The sequence below is a fragment of the Kogia breviceps genome, chromosome 2 (genome assembly GCF_026419965.1).
Source record: "Kogia breviceps isolate mKogBre1 chromosome 2, mKogBre1 haplotype 1, whole genome shotgun sequence".
NCBI lineage: Eukaryota > Metazoa > Chordata > Mammalia > Artiodactyla > Physeteridae > Kogia > Kogia breviceps.
The window spans coordinates 141,367,687-141,386,009 of NC_081311.1; the positions used below are offsets into that span (position 1 = coordinate 141,367,687).

Here is an 18,323-nt window from a genome sequence, read left to right on the forward strand (position 1 = left end):
CCATATTTGAAAATGAATTAGCAAAACATTGTTGTTTTCTCTTAGTAATCATAAATCATTTAAATCTGGCAGGCATTCCTCCCTTCATCCAAAATAATTGCCTCCATTTGTAAAATCAATTAGATGTTGATATGCTATAAATAATAGTTTTGTTACTAGACTTTGACATTTGCTGATCATTATGAAAAAATACATTCAGCAAGACATTTTACAGGGTGTCTTTTAAATTACATATTATCTCTGGTTGACATTGTTGGCTAATGTAAAGTGATACAGGCTACTTTATTGTGTTGTTTTCTACCCAGATACTTGAAGCCTCTGAAACATAACATAACTGAGGATTGATGGCACTCTGGAGGGTGAAAGTGCTTCCCTGGAAAAGTACAGTGAAACATAGAGGTGTTGGTAGCCCATACCTGAGTACAAATGTACTTTGTTCAGTTTTACAACTGCTTAAGATAATAAGCATAAATAGGCATTTTAAATGTCTCTTTGGAAGTTCATTCAGAACTCTCTCTTAGAAATACTTGTTGACCAAAAGAAAACTTGCATTTCCGAGGGTAAAATCGGCTTAATTAAGGGTCATTAGTAGAGGTGCACATAAAAACCCAGGGCTCAGTGGGTGAAATGGAAGCTTCTCATTATGTGGTATAGAATGCACGCACAGACAACAATTAAAATGAACCCTGAGTAAGAGGCCAGTGAATATAGGGCATGTCAAGTGCAGCAATATTAGTTATTTTAAATGCATTCTTCCCCCATCATACTTCAATTCTGTAGTCCCACCTTTCAGACTTAATCTGTAAAGGGAAATAAAACGCAGCTTTTAGAAATTGATGTTATTACCGAATATGAAAATATTTAAAACTGTAACCTAGATTTACATTTCAAGTACAAATTTAGAATATGAAAAATGTGCTGCAGGATCCAAAGGGCATATAGCAATTTCAATAGACATTCAGGCCACACAGTGTGTTCCTCCGGAAGGAAAGAAGCAGTTGCTTATAATTTTTGACATTCAACTCAAACTAGGAGCTGATAGAATTTTTATGACACTGAAAATAAATTCTTGTTCTTACCTGTGATAACAGTAAGTATTCTAGTATTCATAACGAATAAGGTATAGATTTACTGCCTAAGGAAACCTCATATAGAGTTTCTGTTACATAATTGACAGTAACAACACTCGCTATGATCATGTCTTTTAAGATCAAATTAGTCCAAAGCAGCTCCTTGCTGTTCTGGGGCTCTCCTCTTCTGAGGTTTCTGATGATTTCCTACTGGCATCTCCTAAACTTCAGATTAGTCAACTTAACCCTTGTTTCCTAAAAATAGCTTTAACAAAAGAGGGTTTGCTGTGGGTCCTGGGTGAATGATGGTGCCCAGAAGACCAAGGGGCGAGTCCCGAGGCTGATGGAAACCTGCCTGGTGTCCCTGCCTCTGATGATGGACATCATGCCTCAAATTAGCTGTGTAACATTGACAGTAGCAAGTTGGAAGTTACATGTAGTTATTAGAATGTATCAGCAGTTCTTCTATTTAGTTATTTTTTAAATTGAGATATAACAGATGTATAACATATGTGTTCATTTTGGATGTACAAAGCAGTGCTTCTACAAAGAAAGGAAATATATAGGAAATTCAACAAACCTTTTCTAGAGTGATCTATAGCAGATAATGTAGTTTGTGACCCTGAGTATAATTGGGATGGGGGATTTTAATTTTACTCACTCTGCATTTAGAAAATGTGTTAATTGCTATTTATCAATTATGCTATGATAAGCAAAGTTGAGGATCTCCCCCCCCCACATTTTTTGTCATGTTAATTGGAGAGCCATTATCTTCTAAAGGCACATATTGATGTAAGACCATTTCTTCATTTCACCTGTGAAAACACTAAATTTTTTTTTTCTGGTTTGTAATGAATAGTTAGTAGAATAAACACGGTATGGTACCTTATTATCCTGTTACTTTGTGACAACATTTATAGGGTGTCTTTTATCAGATTGAAAGAAAAGATTTTGCTTCCAATAAAAATGTATCTTATGAAAGTGGAGTTGCTAAGAACACTGCAAAACCATAATTTTCAACAGATTGGATATGTTCAGGCTGTGTTCCCAATGTTTAAGTCATGTGTGGAGGTGCTTCCCTCTTTCTGGCAGTGAGCCCATTATTTAGCAGAACAGGTATGTTGGCAACACTGTTCATTCAAGAAGTGAATGCCTCAGAAGCCTCATTCAGATCTCCTAGTAGAGACCTGATGACTTCATGCCTTGAGTTTAAGAACATTGGAAAGATTCCCCCTGTAATGACTGTGTACTTGAACTTGATAATACTGATAAAGATGACCTCTCTTTTGTGTTATCAGCTGCATTGAAAAATATCTGCATGAGTCCTAAAATTGATCAGACTCTACATCATCCCATTGCCTGGGACATAGCATGACAGTCAGAAGCTGCTGAATGCAGGCATACATGTCAGAACTGAAAGAGACCTCAGGGACTTCTCTGGTGGTGCAGTGGTTAAGAATCCGCCTGCCAATGCAGGGGACGGGTTCGAGCCCTGGTCCGGAAAGATCCCACATGCCACAGAGCAACTAAGCCCGTGCACCACAACTACTGACCCTGCACTCTAGAGCCCACGATGCACAACTACTGAAGCCCATGCGCCTAGAGCCCATGCCCCACAGCAAGAGAAGCCACCGCAATGAGAAGCCCGTGCACCGCAACCAAGAGTAGCCCCAGTTCACTGCAACTAGAGAAAGCCTGTGCACAGCAACAAAGACCCAACGCAGCCAAGAATAACTAAATAAATTTATATTTTAAAAATATAGACCTCAAAGATTATGAAGTTCACTCCCTCATTTTACTAAACCTTTTGTAGCAGTTGATAGTGTCTGTGAAGTGCTCAGCACAGAGCTTGGCACCAGTAGGCTCTCAGCCAGTGTTCACTGCTGTTGTTACTGCCCGAGGTCACACAGGTAGCTCCTGGCAGGACCAGGAGCAGAACCTCTAGCTCCAATGCAGTGTCATTCGGGCCCATTTTTCATCAGGAATATCATCATCTGATATAATCGAATGTATTTGCCTCTTGTCTCTGTCGCACCATGGAACATGAGCTCCCTGAGGCAGGGACTTTGTCACCTGGTTCACCTCATGTCCAAAGCATGGCATGTAGGAGGAGCTGAGTAAGTAATTGTCAAATAAAAGAATAAGTAAATTTCGAGGCCCACAGGTAAACATGTTGAGTGTTGAGAAGGGAAAGGAAAAGACATTAGCATTTATGGAGTGCCTACTTTTTTATTTTTATTTTTTTGGCCACACCACATGTCTTGTGGGATCTCAGTTCCCCGACCAGGGATTGAACCCAGGCCATGGCAGTGAAAACCTGGAATCCTAACCACTAGGCCACCAGGGAACTCCCCCATGGAGCACCTACTTTTAAAAGATGGTTTAGGGATATGTGTTATCTCAGCTAATGTTCACAACAACCTGGTGGTGAGGAAAGCACTACTATTCCCATGTAATGGTGAAGAAAGTGGGGCTCAGAAGTTTTGGTAATTCATATCTGACTTCAAAGCTCGTGTTATTTTCACTACCACAATGCCTCCCAGTTAAATCAGTTCTAAGACTTTTCATGAAAAATACCTTCCTTCTGAATGTTGACTGGTTCCATGACGTTTATTTTTTTTCATGATTAAAAAAAAATTTCTTTGAAATTGAATCCCTGAAAGAACACATGCTATAGCAAAGCATACCAGCTACTAGAGCCCGTGCACACTGTTGAAAGGCAGCTTGGAGCGGCAGACACAGCCCTGGATTTGGACTTCGAGGACTCTAGCTGGGGCCACCAGAGGTGTGAGCCTTTGTTCCTCATCCATAAAATAGTGACATCAACAGCTGCCCGCCTCCCTAACAGCACTGGTAAGACTTAATGTATGTGGAGCACCTAGCACTGTGCTTAATTAAAGAAACTGGCCATTAAGTGTTAACCACTATTATTGTTTTCTATTTCTATTAGTGTTATCATTATTAATAGTCATCATAATACATGCTTTTCTCAGAAGGGAAATACTTGGGAGCTTGTCTTTGGTCCTACCTAGGGATGCAGTTAGGAAGCCCAGAATCATGGATTGATTCCACCTGAGCCTTTCCTTGGCTTTAACTGGGATCCAGATTTTCCATTCTGTGTCCACAGACTGCCCAGCCAAACCTCTACAGCATGTATTTAGTCAGCAAAGGGAGTTTGGCTTGAGAAAGAGGATGGATTAGGTCAACCCATCACCACTTTTGCAAAAAAAAAATAATAATAATAATGGTAACTTTTACTAGTTCTGTGAGGCCTTTTACATTTTCAGAGTGTGTCCTTGTGTGTTGTTAGCTCATCTTTTTCTCACGCGTGGGAGAGCAATATACTTCATGAAGGCAACTGGACCTCCTTTCCCGCAGCTTTGGCACTCTGGCAGAGTTACTTACCTTTGTGTGCTTCCGTATCTTCAACTGTAGAATGAGTAATAACAGTTTACAGGGTTCTCAGGAAGATTAATGAGCTACCATATGTAAAGGGCCTAGCATAGTAATTGACGCACAATAAGTTCTCAGTATTAGAAGCTATAGTGAAGCCCAGGGTTTCTTTCTCATTTTACTTTTCAAGTATTCTTGAAGGAACTACCATTTTTTGAGCATCTACTAAATGCAGGGCCCTTTCACAGACTTTATTCCAATTAATTCTCAGTTGAGACTCAAAACAAGACACTTGCTCAGGGCCACACAGCTAACAAGTAGTAGAGCTGAGACAGAAGTCCAGGCTTCTGTGTTCCAACCATCTGCTTTTACTAGGAGACTACCCTGCCCCTCATATACAGTTAACATCCTGGGGCTGGTGGTGTTGTCTTTAGGGAAATGTTGTACTTTACAAGCTTTAGGGAATATGTACCTGCCTCTATCAAGCAACTCTTTTTTTTTTTAAAGAAGTGATATTACTGGCAGCATTTTGTCTGGTATTTGGAATTGTTTAAAATAATACCTGAAACACCTCTGTAAGTTTGATTCAACAATGTTACTTTCAGCTTTCTGGAAGAACATAATTGAGTGAAACTTAGGACACTGAATCAATGACTACTGGGGTTTGTTTGCATCTGTGCCTTTTTCCCATTCACTTAGAGATCTTGAGTTTTGGAGCTAATACTCACCTGTAATTTGTGTTTCCATTATGTTTCAAAGCTGAAAGATTACTCTAGGCCAGTAATTCTCAAACTTTAGTGTGCATGAGAATCACTCTGGTGAGGGATTGTTAAAACACAGATTGCTGACCACATTCCAGAGTCTGAGTCAGTAAATTGAGGAGGGGCCCAAGAATTTGCATCTTTTCCCCATGTGATACTAATATGCTGGTCTGGGTACCACATTTTGAGAACCAGTGCTCTAGACCAGGAGTCAACAAAATTCTCCTCTAAGGGGCAGGTAGTAAATATCTTGGGCTTTGTGAGCCATATGTTCTCTGTCACAACTACTCAACTCTGCCACTGTCGCTCAAAAACAGCCATGGCTAATTGTAAGTGAATGAGTGTAGCTATGTTTATGTTCCAATAAACCTTTATTTATGGGCACTGAAATTTGAATATTGTATAATTTCACATTACAAAATATGATTTTTTTCAACCATTTATAAATATAAAAACCATTTTTAGGTTGGGGCTATATAAAAATAGGCAGCAGGGCAGATTTGCCCTTTGGGCTGTAGTTTGCCAACCCGACATGCAATTATGGCATGTTGGGGATTTTTAAAACTATTGTTTTGATTATAAAAGTAATGCAAGTGAATGTTTTTAAAAGTCAATCAGTACAGAAGAAAACAGAAGGAATCAGGAAGTCTTCCTCCCCACCCCAGCCCCAATCAGATAGCCCAGAAATAACCACTATTGATGAATATCAATTTTCAGAAATTTTATAGGCATATAACAAGCCTGTATAAATGTATAAGTTCTTTTTACATGAGCTTTTTACATAAGCTCCTTTTAATGAGCTTTTAATATGTACTGCTCAGCATTTGCTATTTTCCTAACAATATATTGTGACCTCTCTCAATGTCAATACATAGAGATGATTTAGCTTATTCTTTTTAATACCTCTATAGTTTTCTGTTGTATAGATTTACCATAATATATTTAACCAGTCCCCTACGGATGGACATTTGGATTATTTCCCATTTTTTTCTACCACAAACAGTGTTACAATTCATCTTCAAACATCCATCATTGCATACAGTAGAGTGCTAGGAGATGAATTGCTAAGTCAAAGGATGTGTGCATTTAAAATTTTGATAGATATTTCTAAATTCCTGTTGTGGGTACTTTAGGACCCTACATTCATTTTCTTTCAGGGTTACACCCTACAGTTTTGCTATTTAGTCTTTATCTGACTTGAGCATTCATTACAATGAATTTCAGTATAATGCCTCGCTGCACATGAACTTAACACAGAGTAGTAATCCTATCGAGGGCAGAAAGTGCAGCTGGCAATTTGTCCAGGATTCGTGAAAGGAAAAATGGCTTTAAAGAATATAAAGCCACCCAAACAGTGCCCTGAATCTAGGGTTATCCTGGACATGGCTGCTTTTAAGGTACCACAGCAGAAATTGCTCTTTTTATAGACCTGGTGTTTAGCAGATGTTTCTACATGTTTTTTTTCCCATTAGAATAGAGTTTTCCATTGCAAACATTTATGTAAACATACTATTAGCTAATAAATATGCTTTGCTACTATTGTACTAGAACTCAGAATACCACTGCTTTCCTTTCTATTTGGGGCTTTTTCTTTTTGAGCCAATAAAGGATTATAATAATGATTTAATAGACAACAACGCAACATCTTAAAATGTAGCACTAAGTAGGTTTTTTTTACTTAAGATATGTCTATTTCTGCTTCTAGGTTGTCACAGGATTTTCTCTTCACCCCTCAATCATATCTACTTACACAAGCAGTCAAGCAGTCAACAAAGAAGAAATTTCTTTTTCCGGAGACAAAGAGAGATTTCACACAGTATAGTTTTGCCGGCTGCAGTTTCTTCAGCTCATCCAGTCCCTAAGGTACTGTATTGCCTATTATTTGCTGCTTTTTCCAGCCAAGATAAAGGTTAACTTCAGAAGCAATCAAGTGTTTTTGCACCTTTGATTTCTGAGCTGTTTGAATTATAATTTTTAAACTTGGTCTGTGATTTAAAACTGTGGTTTGGGAAGTTTTAACATCCTGCAGTTCTATAATATTCATTTTTTTAAATAAAGCACTGAGCTTATAACTGCTTAATTCACTTAGAATTTAAGTTTCTATCATGAAAATTTCCATATTAAATTTCTACCATGAAGATAAGATTATAGACAATCTGCCCATTTTTCCAAAATGCAATGTAAAGGAGGTGTGGGGATGGTTTAGGAAGAACGAGAATAGGTGAAAGAAATATAGATTTGTCACAAAAGTCACCTGCTTTCCCTCTTTTTCTGTTTTTTTTTTTTGTTTTTGTTTTTGTTTTTTTTGCAGTAAACCCACATTAAGTATATCATACTCCCTTAAGGTGAGTGGCCCATTTTTGTGACTAGGACTGACAAGACAGGCCACCAGAGCCCAGAGTATGTTTCTGGTGTTTCCTTAGTAGAACAGAAAAAAGAAGTCTCCAGAGAGGTGAATGTATTGTTTTAGAATTTCAGTGATAAGCCAACAGCCCTTCTGCCTGTGGTTGTAACCTGGCCAGATTGCAAAGAGAGAGGAGGCAGAGCTGTGGGAGACCGGGTGTGCTTTGTGGGTGCTAGTGGTAAAGCTGTAGCAGAGAAGATGCTCACCCCGAGCTCGGCTGCTGCAGCCCAATCAATGGCGTTACTTGTGTCAGAAAAGCCCATCTGAACACAAGAATAAGTGAAGGTTCTTAAATCCTGCATGATGCAGTTCAAAAAGTGCAGACCCCTAACCTCAGCCCTTCCAGAGATGCTGTGATGTCCACTGAATAGCGTTACCTCTCTCAGCTTCCTGTCCCCAACTGCTGTGTAGCCTTACTGGGTACTGTTCAACAAAACTTATGTAGCAGTTGCCATAAACAGTTTGTAAAGAGCTGTGCAAAACCTTGGGACTGAAAGGAGCTCTGGGACTTCCCTGGTGGCACAGTGGTTAAGAATCCAACTGCCAGTGCAGGGGACACGGGTTCGAGCCCTGATCTGGGAAGATCCCACATGCCGCGGAGCAACTAAGCCCGTGTGCCACAACTATGGAGCCTGCGCTCTAGAGCCCACGAGCTAAAACTACTGAGCCCGCATGCCACAACTACTGAAGCCCACGCACCTAAAGCCCTTGCTCTGCAACAAGAGAAGCCACCCAATGAGAAGCCCATGAACCGCAACGAAGAGTAGCCCCCACTCGCCGCAACTAGAGAAACCCCACGCGCAGCAACAAAGACCTAAGACAGACAAAAATAAAAATAAATAAATTTTTTTAAAAAGAAAAAGAAAAGGAAAGGAGCTCTGTGTGTAAGGTAGTATTTATTTTCTGAATACTGCCCATGGATTTAAGTTAGTGGTGGAGAATGTTCTCCAAGGGTGATCAGAGTTGAATATTTTGAGTTTTAGAGGAGAGGGGAGTTTGTTTTTGACAAATGATGGAAGTGTTCAAAGTTTTTTTATGTACTTGAAAAAAAAAGAAAGGAAAAGGAAAGAGAGCTGTTTCGTTTTGTCCTCTAGTTCTTTCTTAGTTTGGGTACAGTTGCAAAGTGTAAGAGAAGTGCATATGTGATAGGCGTCCATGAACTTGACAGTCAGCCTGTTACATATATTCATTGGGAGAGGGTGTTGTGAGCTATCCTTTGCATAAATTTATCTTTGTGTCAAGGAGATGAAAGTGCTCTTAATTAACCATTTGGCAATTGGGAAGCTTGGTGCTATTTGTTATCAATGGGAATAGGCTTCTAACAGGGTTGGAGAAGGAAGAAAACTCCTGTTTGTTTTGACCAGAAGTCTCCTTCAGTCCAGTGTGACTCAAAGCACAGAAAGGTTAACAGACCATCCAGAGGCAGCACTAACAGGCCATGTTAAGTTCAAAAGGGCAGGGGAAGGAACTGGGGGCAGCCTGGAGGGTCTGTTGTGCTGGCTTCAGAGGTCGGTGCTCCGGCAGGAAGGGCAGAGCTCCATGAAGCAGGAGGCTGTGTCCGAAAAAATGATCCCATTGTCATGCACTGGGTTCTGATCTTCGTTTTCAATCCTTTTTCCTCAAGCACATAAAGAAGCCAGACTATGTGACGACAGGCATTGTACCCGACTGGGGAGACAGCATAGAAGTTAAGAATGAAGATCAGATTCAAGGGCTTCGTCAGGCTTGTCAGCTGGCCCGCCATGTCCTCCTCCTGGCCGGGAAGAGTTTAAAGGTGGCGTCTCACCAAGCCTCGGAAGACTTACATAAGGGGCAACAAACCCTCCTCCCCTTTTTTCCCTTTCCCTTTAACTCTTCTTTTGTACACAACTAATTTGTTAAAATTAAGTAAAGCCTTGGGATAGGGGAAAGGGATCGTATTATTTCTGTGTTTATTCAAGAGATCATTGAAAATACAAATTTGATATTAAGTAGCAGAATTCTGGAGATACTTTGAGCACAATCGGCCTATCCAAGTTGATCCATGGCAGATGGCTTTGACTCTTCCCCTCTTACTCCTGCCTGTAGTTTCTGCTTTTATTCCCCACATTATTTCCATGTGCCTGAAGAGTTGCTTTGCCTCATCCTTTGTCTCTTATTTTCTTACATTGGCTCTGCAAAGAAAGACAGACCAGATACACTAAGCTATAGGTAATTCAGCAATGTAATTATGTACAACTATCTTACTACAAGATTTAGGTCTTTTGGAATAATCTGAAACTGAATCTGAATCCTGCTATGTAAGAATCATAAAAGAAAATACTGTAGTTTCCAAAAGGTGGGCAGAATTTAGGAAGTGAGACTCAAAGATGAAACACTTAGTGTATCATTTGTGTAATAGACTTGTTATAGAAACACAACTAACCATAATGTGAATATAAAATAACATAAAGAAATCTCTTGAAGAAATACTTTTTAATAAAAGATTTTGTTTTAGAATTTTGCTCATGATTTATGAGTTTATGGAGATAGTCCTCATGTGCCCACAAAACTTGATTTCAGTTTTCTTCTAGTTTGGGAGCAATTGGATACCTTCTGGTAAGGGAAAAATACTTTTTGAAAACACACTGATTTATTTAGGCCTGAAAGAAATCAAGATTAGTGAACCCGAATCTCTACAAAATGTATCAGACTTAGTTTTTTAAATGATGATCCATAACCTCCATGCCATTGTGGCAAAACCCATGTAATGTTTCGCTGAGATAAAAAGGTGTGGTTTGACCTACTTTTCAAGCTTTGTCATCTAAATTGAAGATCCTTTTGAGAATTTGTATGCTTCGGTTAGCCCAGGGCACTAACCATTGAAGAAGAGGAAGGAATTGCCTCAGAACATATTTTTTAAACCTTCAGGCTAAAAAGGAGTCATGTCATTTAATGACTCACAAGTGATTGAAAGGATCTTAGATTTTAAAATGTCCATTTCCTAATAGTCCATAACGCCATCATATACCCAAACAGTTGTCAGAAAGGTACAATAGGATTTTAAGGTTAATCATAATTTATTAAAATGTTGTACCACAAGTTTATCACAGTAAATTTATACAGCCTCATCTGGAAGGGCTGTAGCTATAGGCATAGTCAGTAAATACAGGAAGTGTCTTCAACTGTCACTCCACAATTTCTTTATTTAATATTTTAGGTTGACATGACAACTGAAGAGATAGATGCTCTTGTTCATCAGGAAATCATCAGTCATGATGCCTATCCCTCACCTCTAGGCTATGGAGGTTTTCCAAAATCTGTTTGTACCTCTGTAAACAACGTGCTTTGTCATGGTATTCCTGACAGGTATTCATTGCTTAATAACATATTGTTCCTTTGGAAACTAAAACACGAAACTAAGATCTATAACATATGTTGAAAGACACTATAGTTTAATTGAAACCTACCTGCAAACTTTTGAAGCTGATTATGGTAGAGCAACAATTTTGAAGTATTTTGCTTCTAAATGGACATAATACCACCATTTAATGTTTGTTAAAGCAATATGTAATACAAAAAAAGTGGTTGTGCATTAAGTATTTCTTTTACCATCTTAGATTTTTAACCATCTACTATTGCTTTGGCTCTTTGTAAAATTAAGGTAACTTATTAAGTATATTTTGTTGAGAATAAGTAGATTTTTTACCAGTGGCAATACATGTTCATTTAGGTATTTCTAGTAAAAATTGATGTGACTAACATAAATTAAAGATTAGATATAGTTATTCCATTCATTCCTTCTCCACTCTGAATTATCACCACAACTCATTAGGCTTGTGATAGTAGTCATTAGATATTTATTTTTATATTCCTTTTATTGGGATCTGTCTGTCACCATTTTTTTTCCTGTTTATGTTTCAGTCGACCTCTTCAGGATGGAGATATTATCAACATTGATGTCACGGTGAGTAAATCATATAAAAAATAGTCTTTGATCAACTTCAGAATTGCCGGTAGCAACAAGAAGAAGAGTGGATTGAAAATGTGAACTTCACCGAAGGAAGTGCTGTTTACTTCTAGACCCAGACACAAGCAGCTGGTTTCCTTTTTTGTCTTTAACTCTGTGTTTATTCCAAGTAAACCCAGGCCTGACTTGAATTTAGGGCTAGAATCAGATGCACTGAGATCAATGTTGGCCTAAGTGAAATGTCAACCCAATCCTGCTATGTGTCATGTTTTTGAGAAGGTGTAATTGTTATTGATCCACTGTGTAGTTAATGCAGAGCCCACAGCACTGGGCAGCTGCTGAAGCTAGATATGTATGAGATGAGCTAACGCGAAGAAAGCCAGCATTTTTCCTTCACTCTGCCAAGATTGATCTTCCTCTTCCTGCTGATTTTGAGTGGGGCCTGTCATTATCTTACTCTGTCATTAGGGGCTACATTGGCCTGTGTGTGTCAGTCTATTTGGACAGCAACTCTTTTGCTAGCAGTGTTCCTTAGATTTATTAAAATCCCTGAAGGTAACGATGTATTCCATTTCTGGTATAGAGAGCCTTGAACTCAAAGCGTACAAGCAGAGTGCTTTTCTCTCTGAACTTCAGTTTTCACCAAATGGTTAACAGCCTTTCTTTTAAATAACAGCCCCAAGTAATTTAACACAGGAACTTCAAACTGTACAAGCTCTAACGTTTTCTAATTTCCTTAGCCTTTCACTCTTCTCAGATTTGGGTTATTTGTGCTTTGGCAGTTCGTTTTACTAAAAAAATTTGTAATGGTACCTTTGGATTATGGAGATTGTAAATAAATTCTATACATCTGATGATTAATAAATACATTTTAAATAAATAAATATAAATTAAACATCTGATGAGAACTTGTTGAGATAGCATTCAAGGAGTACAGTTTCTATTAATGAGGAAATATTCTCTTTTTTTAAAATTTATTTATTTATTTTGGCTATGTTGGGTCTTTGTTGCTGCACGCGGGCTTTCTCTAGCTGCAGCAAGCGGGGGCTATTTGTTGCAGTGCACAGGCTTCTCATTGCGGTGGCTTCTCTTGTTGTGGAGCACGGGCTCTAGGCGCGCGGGCTTCATTGATTGTGGCACATGGGCTCAGTAGTTGTGGCTCATGGGCTCTAGAGCGCAGGCTCAATAGTTGTAGCACATGGGCTTAGTTGCTCTGCGGCATGTGGGATCTTCCTGGACCAGGGCTTGAACCCATGTGCCCCGCATTGGCAGGCGGATTCCTAACCACTGCGCCACCAGGGAAGTCCCAGGAAATATTCTTAATAATAGTGATTTCATATCCAGACCATGAACCTTAGGTGGGAGTGGGAATGTGGTGGAGATTGGCATCCAGTAGTTTAGTTCAGCCCAATTTTTAGTTGTTTAAATTAATTCAGCTTTTTTTCTTCTTATCAATTTGTCTTAGGATATAGCCAAATATTCTTTTATTGCTGATCCTCTTTCCTATATCATTTTGTCCTACTTAGAATACTTGAACATTTATTCTACATATATTGTTGCTATCTTTCCAACTCAGAATATGTAGAAGGAAGTATTTTATGAAGTGTACCTGAAATGAAGTATTTTTCATGATGCACTTTTCTTTTGGATTGTACCTGATTTGGGGGCTCTTCATTTATTATCTCACCTAATCACCCCCTAATAAAATATTGCTTATTTGAATGAAATCAGCATACTCTTCCTTCCTGTTTCCAATGTGTCCAAAGAGAATAGTCCATGCCTTTTCTAAGTTTCCTGAAGACTTTCAATAAACAATTCCATTTTTAACATTAAAATGGTCAAAGTGAAATATTTTCAAGTGTCTAGAAATGTGAAGGGACCAAGAAAACATACAGGTCAGTATCTTAAATTATATTTCTTATGAAATATTTTATTAAGTGAAAGACTCCATTATTAGATCCTATACTTTTATCAGAAAATACTCATTGCATTTTGTAATTGTTTACATTAGTATATATCACAAGAAAATACACTTCTTTCCCCCTTGAAAGTTGAATGGTTAAAAAAAGATAATGTGATACCCATATTAGTTGCTTAATAAATATTTGTTAAATAAATGAAGTATAAAACAAGAATAGTTTGTGGGTAAAAACAGTAATTATAGATAACTGCCACAGACTTTCAAAAGTGTTATTTCTATATATATATTGAATCTTTCAAGTAGTCATTTTACAAGCTAGCAAAAAGTAATATGAAAAGGCAAATAAAGATTTTTAAAAATACATTTTTACTTAAATAGCAACTATACAAACATTCAGAGTTACAATTTTGTTTTAATAATTACTCTTTATTAGTAAATGTTATATACTTGTGTATAAAATGAAAACTTGTACTCTCTTGGATTACAAATGGGAATAAATATATAAAACAGTGTTTTATTGCAAGGTAATTAAGGTTATTTGATGTAGTAGCGAAAACACTTGATTAGAAGCCAATAATCCGTCATATTAACCTAGTTCTACCTCTGTATTCTGCCACTAACCTTAGACAAGTTACTTGTCTGTGCCTCAGTTTCCTGACTTATAAAGTGAGGATAAAATAAAGACTTCTCCTGCCTCCCTCAGAGAGTATACAAGAGTATATTTTTTAAGCAGAAGAGTATACATTTTACTTTGGTATTAAAACGGAAAGCTCAGATAAATCTCTTTTTTATTACAGTTTTGCATTCTATTTCATGAGAAAGAAATGTGAAAAATAATTACATAGGACAAGTTTATGCAAAATAGCAAATTCCATGCTATATCAAAGGATCAATATTCAACCAGTCTCCTCTGCCTTCTATAGTTATTACAGTGTTTGGTAATTATTGATTTTTATAATGAATCTGGTGTCTTTCAAGATCCTACAGGACCTTCTGAGTCATTGAAGACAGATAAAATGCTATTTTCTGTAATTTTATTCTTAAGCCTGTTTTGTTACATTCTGATTCTTTAAAAATCCATGTATAGTGTTTTCTGTTAACATTCTGCTATCTGGAACATTTGATTAAGATTCCACTTCCAGACAGGATTTTTCTATAACATTTTTCATTCCGATATTGAGCCACTTCAGTTCTTGGAACTGAATTCTCCTTCTGTCTGTTATATCACCAACATGTCTATCTTATTTCTTCTTGCCATTATCTATCACTTCCAAGTGTGGGACTGGTAAATAAAAGATAAGTATCTTTATGACACTGAAGAAACTTTTCACTGTGTTAAATACTTCTGGATTCTCTAAACCTATTGTAGTAATTGTGGGTCAGTGTCTTTGGTCACTATTTCTGCATATATAATTTTGTCTCAGAAATAAAATGAGGACTCAAAATGTTAAAGAACGTTGCTAATCCTAATGCTGAAATAGCCATACTAGTCACAAATTTATTTTAAAATTTTGCAATATCATTGCATGTCTTCCTCTTCGTAATTTCTGTAAGGCTATTTCTTCTTTTTTTGTAGGTAAACTTGACAGTAATTCTGGAAGGGTGAAACACATGAATCTACTAAATACATAAATGAATGCAATGTAGACATTAGGAGAGTAGATTTTTAAACAAGGACATATTTTTAAATTTCTGCCTATGTTTAGGTTTACTACAATGGCTACCATGGAGACACCTCTGAAACATTTTTGGTGGGCAATGTGGATGAATGTGGTAAAAAGTTAGTGGAGGTTGCCAGGAGGTGTAGAGATGAAGCAATTGCTGCTTGCAGAGCAGGGGCTCCCTTCTCTGTAATTGGAAACACAATCAGGTAAGCCTTAACACTGACAAGTAAAGGGAGGGTTGGCAAATGGTACAAAGGTTATTGGTGGCTTGGTATAAAGTTGATGACATGTTTTACTATTCAGAACCATCATTTCAGTCTGATATCAGTATGTGAACTGCCAGGCTGCTGTGTTGTTCCCTGAGTTTAAAAAAAAAAATTTTTTTAAGTGAATTATATCAGGTCAGCAAAGAAACTTATGGAAGCAACAAGCAATATTTGTGTGACTGCTTTAGTTTTAGCTTGACGTGTTGGTCTGTAGTGTTCCTATATTCAAAATCACACCAAACGTGGAAGGAGTAACTAAGAAGAGTTAAGTATCCCAACTCTTGGATAGTGAGACAGGAGAAAAGCTAGATTTTATAAAGGCATGAAGTGAAACATATTCCTGTGATAGAAAGATAAAAAGATTAGCTCAAGCAAGCCTTACCTTTCAAATTGGTGGATTAACAAACAGCCTGGAAAAGGTGATCTTCTTTTCTTTTCTTTTTTTTTTTTTGGTCTGGTTCATTTTTCCTATAAACCATTGTTTACTTTCCACACAGCCTTCTATGCTTGCTTTTTGAGAGTACGTGTACTTTCCGAATTCAAGACTTTTCTTTGTAATCTGTTACCTACTTTAGATCTTTTTCTTCCCCATAACTGTTTTGAAGTACACATACAGAATATGTGTTTTCATTTAACAGTAACATATTTTGTTAAAGATGATCACATCAGTACCTTTTAAAGTACTGTTCTCATTAATATGAACCATTGAATACTTCCCATTTGTCTGAAGGATGGAAGGCTTAGTCACCTTGAAAAGATGCTGCCTTTTTTCTTCGTAAGCCTTCAAATACTTTAAGAAAAAAGGCAGTAAAATATCAGTTAAATGTATTTATGGCTTTAAAAATATTGTAACAGTGTCTGAATCAAACTTTAGTAAAATCTCTTTGGGTTATATGCGAGAAGCTTTTATTGAAGACTCTGAACAAAATTGTGTTTTTGACAGTTTTAAATTATAGGCTAACTAGCCTGGGAAAAAAGGATAGTGTCTCTCTGTTCTTTCATAGGAAATGTTGAATCAGACCCCTACTGGGAAAAGAAATTTAATGCATATCTCACTATCTTACTGTCCATGAATATAATAGAAATGAATTCAAAATGCAGTTTTATTTTTGCAAATGGGATGAGTCGATAGATGTACCTCATATTTTTGAACACCTAGGGTTCAACAAATTTACTGGTGGTGCTCTTGCATTTTAACAAAATTTATTCTTCAGTAGAAGGGGGCAGAGAACACTAGATTCTTATTCAAGCATTCTATCGAGCTCTGCATTCATGGCTGTGTCTAAAGGGCATGTCAGCCTTTGATTCTCTCTGAGAGGTAATTATCCTTTTCCTGTCACGGAACAACAAATGATAGCTAACTACAGAGGCACATTTGCAGTAGTCACATTCATCAACTGCAGAAAAAAAAATTCAATTTAATTGTGCAACACAGCTGCACATGGGCTTTTGAGCATTTCTGTTGTTCTCCCTGTCTTGCTATTCCTCCCTCCAGATCTATTTTTTAAACTTTTTTTCTGGTTATTTTTTCCCCTTTTTTGTCTCTTCTTCCATTTTTACTCTCTGTACTTTCTTGTTAAAGTAATTTTCCTTTGTGGCTCTCATTCTTTTTTCCCCATTGAAGGCTATGAATGTAGAAAATTATCACAATTACTCATATAATTGAGCCTCTTTGTAGCAAGTGCAACTCCAGTAGCCTTTCTCCATCATGAAAATGGTTTCATTATAGGGTTTTTCATATTCTCTGACACCATCTACACAGAGGAACAGGCGTGCAGATGAGATGTACTAGGAACAGGCTAGATCAGTAAGGTCACAGTAGGAATAATTAGCTCTGCTATGGAAAGAGCATCTAGGCCTTTTACTGCTACATAAATGTACTGTCCGTGGCTTTTAGTCACAAAAAAACTTACTAACAAATGGAGCTCCCGCCTACTACTTTGAAAAAAAGATTTGTATCAACACTACAATTTTCCATCATTAAGACTAATAACACAGAGCCTAGTATACATCAAGGGGAATAAAAAGAAAAATCTCACATTCAAGTGGCGGCTGGGTGCTGACCTTTGTTCCCTTTTTTTGTGTACGACTTAACTCTTTACAAAAAAGAGCCACACGCCACACCAACATGCAGGTGAACTCCAGCTAGTACTAGCAAAGCATAGCATTCAGTCGGAAAATCTGATAAATCTCCATGCAGGATAATGCATTTCATTACATATTCACTACATTAATTCTAGCTACATAAAAAAAAAAAGAAGAAGAAGAGTAAAATTGAAAGTGACATTGGATTTTAGCTATCTGGATACAAAGGTCAGTTTTCGCAGAGGATGAATTTGCATGTACAAGCTCCTTTGAAAACCAGATCAGTCCCGACAACTGCACTTACAAAACTATGTGAAAAATAACAATGAACTTTTTCCTTTACCCTAATGCATTTCATTATTTAGATGGTCTATGTCTGCCACTGAAGAGGAAACTGGCCCCAATTCTAACAAATGTTTGTTCTGATGTGTTAAGGCAGTGTTTCTGGACATCTATTATTTCGCCTTTTCTCATTCAGGCAAAATCTCAAGGGAGTAAATAAACAAACAGTCTCCACCTTTAAGCCAAAAATACTCGGAATCATTACAGACCCAAGGTTGACAAACATCTTTCAACTCAGTCTCGTTTATTTTAAGATACTCACCATCTTTTGCATAGCCTCCCTCTACTGATACACCATGAAAAGAACATTCAAGCATCTTTCAGTAGTATTATGTCACCCAAAACCTGGTGATCTTTATAGGAAATTTTGAAATTTTCTGAAACCTAAAGGATAGGATGGTATCTCTGAAGAAGTATTGGCTAAAAGAGTTTAATGAAAAGAGTTCTCTCTGTGCCCTTCTGCTTCGTGAGGGATAGCTAGTGATCTTC

The 18,323-nt window shown here is 37.5% G+C and overlaps 1 protein-coding gene across 1 annotated transcript in view; it reads left to right on the top strand.

Annotated features, from left to right (window-relative positions):
* The window catches only part of METAP1D (methionyl aminopeptidase type 1D, mitochondrial), an 81,989-nt gene that overhangs the window by 56,694 nt on the left and 6,972 nt on the right, over positions 1–18,323 (top strand). Inside the window, 5 exon segments of the mRNA XM_059055595.2 lie at positions 6,930–7,087; positions 9,253–9,402; positions 10,807–10,955; positions 11,511–11,553; positions 15,184–15,347. Of these exon segments, the coding sequence (XP_058911578.1) occupies positions 6,930–7,087; positions 9,253–9,402; positions 10,807–10,955; positions 11,511–11,553; positions 15,184–15,347 (664 nt within the window).